This window comes from Bos mutus, chromosome 3 (genome assembly GCF_027580195.1).
Source record: "Bos mutus isolate GX-2022 chromosome 3, NWIPB_WYAK_1.1, whole genome shotgun sequence".
Lineage (NCBI taxonomy): Eukaryota > Metazoa > Chordata > Mammalia > Artiodactyla > Bovidae > Bos > Bos mutus.
The window spans coordinates 27,911,106-27,920,322 of NC_091619.1; the positions used below are offsets into that span (position 1 = coordinate 27,911,106).

The window sequence follows — 9,217 nt, forward strand, 5'->3', positions numbered from 1 at the left end:
ACTCCCCTCTTCAGCTCCAAATCCTTATTTCACACTTCGATCTGGATCCCTTAGAGACATCTCAACTCAACATGCCCCAAATGCTACTTTCTAAGACGTCCACAGCCAGTTTTTTTACCTCGACTGAGAGACACTACCACACATCCAATATCTCAAGCAGAAATCAAGGTGGCAAGGAGTCTCTGTTTCCTAATCTACAAAATGGTGACAGCAATACCTATATTATGGGGCTCTTCTGAGAATTAAATGATTTAATACAGAGGACAGGCTTAGTGTCTAGAACTCATTTAATATTATTATCCTGACTCATTCCCCTCCCTTTCTACCCTCTCTTAATCCCCATGTCTAATCTATAACCAAATCTTATCACTCCATCTCCTAAGTGAAGTGAAGTGAAGTCAGTCCTGTCCGACTCTTTACGACCCCATAAACTGTAGCCTACAAGGCTCCTCTGTCCATGGAGTTTTCCAGGCAAGAGTACTGGAGTGGGTTGCCATTTCCTTCTCCAGGGGATCTTCCCGACCCAGGGATCGAACCCAGGTTTCCCGCATTGCAGGTAGACGCTTTACCCTCTGAGGGTGGCTTCCCAGGGAAGCCACCAGGACTCCACCTCCTAAGCATATTTCAAATCAGCCATTTTTCTCTACCCTTATTGGAACCTTTGTAGTGCAAACTGCCAGGAGACTCCAAACTCATCTTGAATGCACTCAGGGAATCTTTGTTTTTAAACCATGTAGACTGGAAGATTACTCTTTCTTAACTATCTCCTTCCTTCCGCCTCCAGGGTCTTTCATTGCTTTAGATAAAGTAAAAAATCCTCAACCTGTCTTAAAAAGCTCCTCCCAAATCTGGCTGCTGTCTTACAAAATCTCCTCACTTCAATTGCTCTACCACTCCAGCCATGCTGCCCTTTTTGCATTTTTTGGGAGGCCCTCTAGTATGCTGGGAGACTTTCTGTTAGGAAAACTGTTTCTTCTCTCTCACAAACTCCGTCACCACTGCATTCCCACAGCATGCTGTTCCTACCTTATGACATTAAATTACTTATTTAATTATAAGTTATACTCCCAGGTCCTGTAAAAGTTCCATGAGCGCAGGGACGGTACCTGTCTTGCTCTTTAGCTTATGTCACCAGAATGTGCCACACACTCTGGCGATATACAGACACTCAGTATCTGCTGCTTGATTTGACCACTGCCAGCCAACCTCATTTCCACTCCCTACTGCTTGTGCTAAACTCCAGGATACTCAAATGCTTGTTCTGTTTTGGCTTTTTGACATCCCTCTCTTTTAGCTGTGCTGTCCTTTCGATAATGGGGGAAGTCTCCCCTCTAGTATAGACTGTAGCTTTATTAGTCATAAGAGAATAAACACACATACATGGAAAGGAAGGAAACATGGCAAAGGGATGTTACAGAACATAAAAAAGCAAAGTGTGTGTTTCTGTGTGCCTGAATGTAGCTAAAAACCATCTGTACTGGACCAAAGAGCTGAAAGGAAGAACCTCAACCTTTAATTTCTAAAATGCTGTCTGGATTTACTTTCAACAAGAGTTTCCATAATTTATAAGAACCTTGAAGAGAAAAAAAAGTGTAAATTAAAACAACATTATTGCAATTTAACTCCTAGGTTACAAATTCACAAATCATCTTGTTCCACCTATATCACTGGCATAATACCAAACTATAATAAAACAAAAACTAAAATCAAGTAGTGCCTTTACAAAACTTACCTATTAATATATGAAAAAATAACATCATAAAATCAAACATTTTTGAAATTGGCCTGGAAAATCCCATGGACAGAGGAGCCTGGTGGGCTGCGGTCCATGGGGTTGCTAAGAGTCGGACACGACTGAGCGACTTCACTTTCACTTTTCGCTTTCATGGTTGGAGAAGGAAATGGCAACCCACTCCAGTGTTCTTGCCTGGAGAGTCCCGGGGACAGCGGAGCCAGGTGGGCTGCCGTCTATGGGGTCACACAGAGTCGGACACGACTGAAGTGACTTAGCAGTAGCAGCAGCAGTTCCATCATATATTTGCTAAATCTTTTAGCACAACCTTCTTATACCTGAAAGTGAAAAAGTGAAAGTGAAGTCACTCAGTCGTGTCTGACTCTTGGCAACCCCATGGACTGTAGCCTATCAGGCTCTGTCCATGGGATTTTCCAGGCAAGGGTACTGGAGTGGGTTGCCATTTCCTTCTCCAGGGGATCTTCCAGGGATTGAACTCGGGTCTCCCGCATTGCAGGCAGATGCTTTACCAACTGAGCCACCAGGGAAGCTTCTTGTACCTAAGAGTATTGTAAAACTACCTGAATTCAAAATTTGCAGTTTGTAGCTATGTTAGGAATATGGAGGTTTAAAGTAATAACACTGAAAAGAATTCATGAAATATAACAACAAATTTTTAAAGTATGGTCATAACTAGACACTTTGTAAAAATATTCTATTTACCAGAGCAATGTAATGACAACTTGTCACCCAATGAACTAAATAACAGATACTGATGGCTTCAAATTCACACTGAGCATTGCAAAAAGTACAAGTTCTAAGAAACTGTTCTGAAAGTTCAAGTATATAAATGAATATAATTCTCATCCAGTAAGACAAATTTAAGTCCACCCATAGGGAAACAACAACCCACAATTTCAGTGGCCTCCCCCCTCCCCCACCCTGGCAAGGGTCTGTGACACTGCAGTCAACAGTCTGCCACCCAGAACTCTTATAGTGTGGGTGACATTCATCCTGACCTCAACTAGCACTATGTGGGGGAAAAAAAAAACAGAATCAAAACTGCCTAGAAAAATCTACACTCTTACTTACCATTTGAAACTCAGCTAAAAACAGCCAGCTCTAGACACAAAATACTATGTCCCACAAAATTTGCTTTGCAAATGGGGAGACACTTTTCTTCCTAGGCTGAGACTTCCCAAACAAAACTATGCAACAGGATTAACATCTGTGGAAAATTTACTATGTATCACACTCTGTTGAGCATATTATACATATTTTCAATTCACATGAGAACTGCTCCCAATAAATTAAAAGCTAACTTCCTGAAAATGCTGCACCTCTTGACTCTAGCAGTAAACTAGTCTTTGCATTTCAAACCTGATTTTCCAAGGATTTAACTATCTAAATATAATGACAAACTTGCCCACTGAATTAATCCCAAACCAGAACTGGTAGCCAAAAGGCTACTGGTACTTGTATGTATTACTAAAAAGAGAATTGAGTCTTGCTAGGATCCAAGCCGGAAAAGACAATGGCACCCCAGTCCAGTACTCTTGCCTGGAAAATCCCATGGACGGAGGAGCCTGGTAGGCTGCAGTCCATGGGGTCACTACGAGTCGGACACGACTGAGCGACTTCATTTTCACTTTTCACTTTTCCGCAGCGGAGAAGGAAATGGTAACCCACTCCAGTATTCTGGCCTGGAGAATCCCAGGGATGGAGGAGCCTGGTAGGCTGCCGTCTATGGGGTCGCACAGAGTCGGACATGACTGAAGCGACTTAGCAGCAGGATCCGAGGCTATCAAAAACAGTCAAATTAACAGCTTCCCCCCTCCCTCCCATGGGCACATCTATTTGACAATATTAATGGGGTGCCCGACCTCAGGGGCAGGATTCCCTGGTGGCTCAGTGTACAGAATCGCCTGCCAGTGCAGGAGACACAGGTTCATTCCCTGGGTGGGGAAGATCCCCTGCAGAAGTAAATGGCAACCCACTCCAGTATTCTTGCCTGGAAAATCCCACGGACAGAAGAGCCTGGCGGGCTACAGACCATGCACAGAGTTGAAGAAGTGCTGGACATGACTTAGCAACTAAGCAACAACCACTACCATCCTATGGGCACTACAGGTAGATAAGTGAAAAGTGAAACTGTTAGTTGCTCAGTTGTGTCAGACTTTGTGACTCCATCTTCTGTAGCCTGCCAGGCTCCTCTGTCCATGGAATTCTCCAAGCAAGGTTTCTCAAGTGGGTTGCCATTTCCTTCTCCAGGGGATCTTCCTGACCCAGGGATCGAACCCCAGTCTCCTGCATTGCTGGCAGATTCTTTACCCATTGAGCCACCAGGAAAGCCCACAGGTAGATAATCTTACCATAAATAATTCAGATATTATAATTATGAATGAAACTGCTGGGTATGACAATCAAAGTAACCGTTGGTCAATGTTTTGCCTAGTCTTCAGTAACTTCCTTCTTCTCCCTGAGACACCAATAAATTCCCAACTCTTTTACTTGATGTCACCTTTGTCTTTTTGATACAATTTAACAACTGGTTAACTAAATAACTGTAAAATCAGTACTACATACTGATTTCTCCCTCTAGAACTTGTCCTCAGCTGCCGTGTACACAGATGTACATATTCTCCAGTACACTGATACAGAAAGAGTATTCAGTGGGTAAATAAGAATACAAATTCTGTAAAAAAAGGTAAGACTGGGAAGAAAACTCTCCCACTGGAACACCAAATATCTCTCACTCCACCCCTACTGTACACCCTGCACTGCTTGCTTCAACTGCCTAACCTGTCTCCCCTAATGGTACTCTTTGGCCTTCTTTTTAAGCTCCCTTCTCCAATTCATTCTTCACCTTACAATCAAAGCTTTTACAAATGCATATCTATGTCCCATTTAAAATTTTAGAATAAAGTCCAAAATCTCTAATTTAGATTGTCAGGCTTTGTAAGCTCTGGACCCTGACTATTTTGTAGCCTCATTTCACTAGACTCTTTCCCGCAGCACTCCCTTTTCCAGTAGTTCTAAATATCTCTGGTCTAAACTTGACTTCTGCCTCAGTTCCTTCACACATAACATTGTCTCTCTAAATTTCATTCTACCCTCTCGGTTAGCCTTCTTTTAACTACCACTTATCCTTTCAGCCTCTACTTAAAGCTCATGTTTTCTGTGTGGCACAAGACTGTTGGTCTGGATTATAGTTTAGTCTCTCCTCCACCCCATGCACAAAGCCAGACTCCATTTACCAGTCCCTCTCTCCAATACAAAGTGATACACGAGCCTTTATAGCGTTCTCTTCCTTTTCCACCAAGAGGAACCCATGAAGACCCAGTTTCTGCCATGAGACAACACTCGAGGGAGGGCAGAGCAGCAAGATGGAAAGAACACGGGTACCTGAATGATCATATAGAGCAGAGTCCCCTGCCCATCAAAAAGGAGCAGAAGAAAGACCCAAAAAGGAAAACAAGGGCCAGAACACATACTGACTTGTGGGCCACTCTGGATTTTTATTTTAAGTATGACTATTTGAAATTATTTATTTAAAAGTTAACTTCTAAAAAAAAAAAAGTTGACTTCCCTTCTGAACTGCAAGTTCTAAGAGGGCAATTGTCAATAGCAGAGTATCATCTTCCTTTGTATCACCAGCATCAATCACAATGGATGGAATACAGCATGTGTCAAATGTTTGATAGAATGAATGACTATAAAGAGACCATGTTATTTCTCCATATATAAAGGGATCCCAGAAGTCATTCTCACTAAATTAGAGAAATACACATGATAAAAATTACAGCCTCTTGTCTACAAGAGAATACTTTTCTAAGTATAGTAATACAGAAGAAAAAAATAACCTTGAAGCCCTGAGGACACTATTTGAATCAAAGTTCCCCACCCCCTTTCCTGTAGCACTTCCTTCATATGGAACCATGTGAAAGGAGCCAGTTCCCCAACCAGTATGCAAAAACAGGCTGTGGAATAGTGGTGTTAGCTGACAAAGTAGTAACTCTACAATTCTATGTAATTGCCAGCCATTTAGACCAATTTTGGAATATTTTGGTAAACTGGCTGAGGTGCTTTCCTTCTAGGGAAGAAATTTTTTTCCTAAATTTCAATAGCTCTCTTAGATTTATCTGGAATGACGAACCTAAAGCAACAGAACAAAAGAAAAGTAGGTTTTTCTGGTGTTTGGTAAAATGGTACCTAGTATGTGCACAGGACAGTCTATAAGATCTATAAAGTTTACAATAAAGAAAGCTATACCTCAGTTTCTATCATAAGAAAAATGACAGATTAACAAAGCATAGGCCAATATGAAACACGAACACTAAGAGAGGACCTTTAGCCAGAAACGGCCTAAGGAAAATAGGACTCAAGTAAGGTAACAACAGTCTGACAGATGGAAAGCAGATGAAGGTCTTACAGATGAGAGCTAACTTGAGCAAGTATTCCAGGGGATATGGAAAAATGAAAAACTGTTTAGAGTATTTGAGTGGAGAAGACACTGGCAAAAAAAAGTACAGGGATTCTTACAGCTAAAATAGACCTTTAAAGACCCTTTCTAAAACACCCTAATTCCAAGATGAGAAAAAGTAGACCCAAGAAAGCCACACAAGTTTTACCCAGAGCTAATGAGCAGTAATGCTGTCAAAAAATTCAGGTTTTCTGATTCTTTTTCATTAAGCACGGTGGGAAAGCATTGTCCCAGGCACCCTTAAAGAAGGGTGCCAAAGAAGCCAAAAGAAATGCACCTAAGTTTCCCTATCTTCAAAGAACTTAAAATGTTGCTTAGTTGATGTGACACATAAAAAGAAAAATATAAAAACAGGATGTAAAATTTTTTTAAGTGTCAAATTATGCTCTACAAAAATACATAAGGTATTTAGGGAGTTGGGAGATTGGAAACAAGAAATAAAAACAAAAAAGGAACCGAAAAGCAAATCAATTACTGTTGAAGTGGTACTTGAAAGAAAAATTATTTTGATGACTTCTGTTCAGAATGGCATTAAATTTAAGGGAAGAAACTGCTGCTGCTGCTAAGTCACATCAGTCGTGTCCAACTCTGTGCGACCCCATAGTGGGGAGGAATTAATAACTGTAACTTTAAAAATTATGGATTGCTTTATACAGTCATGAAAATAAAAGGGCCGATCAGGAAGTTCATGTTTGCAAAATTACCTCAAATTACAAAAGAACCAGTTACAATATATAACTAACAAGTTGCACAAGTTCCAAGTGTAAGAAGTTCATAAGGCAGGTTTGGCTCACTGATTTCTACCAACAGAACCAATGACTAAGCTGTGCTTATGAAAACCAAACCACAGAAAAAAAGAATTCTATTTTCCAGACAATTGTGGATGCTGAGATTATCTTTTTTTTTTTCCCTGTTAGTAGAAAGTTCTGGTTTGGTTTTCAATCTCAAGGTACCAATCAACTTGCTCTGCAATCCATAAAACTACAATGTCCAGATAGGATAAAGATATCACCAGCTAAAGTCTTATTACTAACCAGAGTCAGTATATTTACAAGATCGCATTCACCATTTTACTGGTAAGATGCTTTACTGGCCTGCCTGCCTCCAGTTGCAACCACAAGTACATTACCAAAATATTCTTCAAGCCAGGGAACAGTGTCTTAAAGTCAATGATATCCTTCTTCACACCATCATACCAGTTCTACAACACAGAACCCGGAGATTATTACATGTATCTCCAAAATCACCAGCTGCATTAACAACTATATAAAATGACCTGTTAGTATATTTTTTAGATGTTTTACAGAAAGCTTTAGACCTACATATGAAAAAGAGCTGGTAATGATTTGCATTCTCTATAATCTTAAAAAAAAAAAAAACTACACTACAGACCAGGAATCAAAAATAGCTTTACACAAACAAGAACAAAATTGTAGGTTTTGCTGAGGGCATCAGCCACTTAATTTAACCCCATTTCACCAGGAGCAGGAAGCCATGCTGCTGTTTTCATCAGTTACTAGGAAACAAATAAGATAAAGGAAGGATTGGGCAGAAGAGTCTATAGCTGAAATTAACAATTTGATACAGTGACTGAAAATTCCCAAAGGAAAAAAGCACCTAGAGTTGCCTCAAAAAGAGAATCTGCAACATAATCAATGGTTTAATTGGAAAAAAGACACACTCGAGCTTGGGGCTGTTTTTTCCCCCCCTTCTCTAGCCCCTCCTCCCTTCCCCCACCTAAACAGGAAAGAAAGCGCGCCCAGCGTAAACACAGGCCAAACCTTACGGTTTGTCACCACAACAAACTGGAGGTTAGACCAGTGCTCTTGGAGACTGAGTCCCTGGTCTCGGTTGCTAGGCACAAAAACGGCCTCTTTCCCACAGACCTGTGAACACCCGGGCGGCGGTGGGGGTGGGGGGCTGGGGCGCGGAGGCTCACCCAAGAGTTTTGGTGGTTTCCTCCCACCCCACCCCCCGGACTTTTTTTTTTTTTTTAACGAAAGCTTTGGTAAAGTGGCGACAAACAGCAAAAGTTTCCCTTTGAGCCAGACTTCTAGATCTACCTAACACAGATATACATTTAGGTTGGCCGGTCCCACGTAGTCTCCACCACCATCACGATTTATCAAGCTAACGATTAAAGAACACAAGCGGAGAGGATAGGAGGGCTTCCACACCCACCCCGCCGCCGCCGTCCGTTCCAGACACCGCTTCCTTGTCCCCAACAGCACAGATAGCCCCAAACCAAGGCGCTAAGCAGAGCTGTGAAATTCACACGCGCAAGCCATACACTGGGAACCGGCCACGACACCCGAGGAAAAACCGGCCGGGTGAGGAGACGCCAGGAGGCCCCCTGTCATCTGAGGACAACAACACGCCCAGGAGAGAAGTGGCAGGACACAGGAGTTGCCCCGAAAACAAGCCCACAGCCTCCCCACTTTCTTGGGAACGCCATCCCCTCCGCGGCCGGGAGCGGCCGGGCCACAGGGCTTGGCGCCGGGTCCCGGGTGGGGGCTGCCGAGGGAGGCGCCCCCCGCAAGGCCGGGCGCCCCGGAGAGCCCGTGGCCAGCCCGGCCCCGCCTCGGAGACCCGATAAGAGATCGCTCCCCGCCAAGGCCCCTGCCCGCCCGCTCTCCCGCCTCGACTCACCGCCGGTGTGTCTTCTGGTTCTCAGCCGCGAGCTGGGGCTGCCGTGAGGAGGCGGCGGAGGAGACGAGATCCGGGGCCCCGCCGCCGGGTCATCATACCCCCTGCGCGAGCCGGCCCGGGCCCCGGCCCCCGCCCCCCGGAGCCGTCCCCGCGCCCGTCCCGCGAGGGGAGCCTTCTCAGCCTCCCGCCCGCTCCACCGCCCGGCCCCCCTCCGCCGCCGCCGCCGCCTCAGACCCGCGCGCTCCCTCCTCGGCCTCCCGCTGCTGTCCGGGGCCACCGCCGGGCCCCTAGCTCCGCAGCCGCGGTTGTCGCCAGACCCGACAAGCTGAGCGCCGAGCGTCCGCCCTCATCCG

General features: G+C 44.1%; 1 protein-coding gene across 5 annotated transcripts in view; it reads right to left on the reverse strand.

Moving 5' to 3' along the window:
* HIPK1 (homeodomain interacting protein kinase 1) overlaps positions 1-9,108 on the reverse strand; it is a 54,132-nt gene extending 45,024 nt beyond the window's left edge. For 2 of the 5 annotated variants that reach the window (XM_070367452.1, XM_070367455.1), the window contains exons 1-2: positions 8,865-9,106; positions 1,733-2,070 (exon numbers count right to left, since the gene is read on the reverse strand). In XM_070367452.1, coding sequence (XP_070223553.1) covers positions 1,733-1,799 — 67 coding nt within the window. In that variant the 5' untranslated portion in view covers positions 1,800-2,070; positions 8,865-9,106. Of the gene's footprint in view, positions 1-1,732; positions 2,071-8,864 lie in introns of all 5 variants that reach the window. The other 3 variants (XM_070367453.1, XM_070367451.1, XM_070367454.1) reach the window with 3 other exon arrangements.
* Positions 9,109-9,217: the final 109 nt, after the last annotated feature.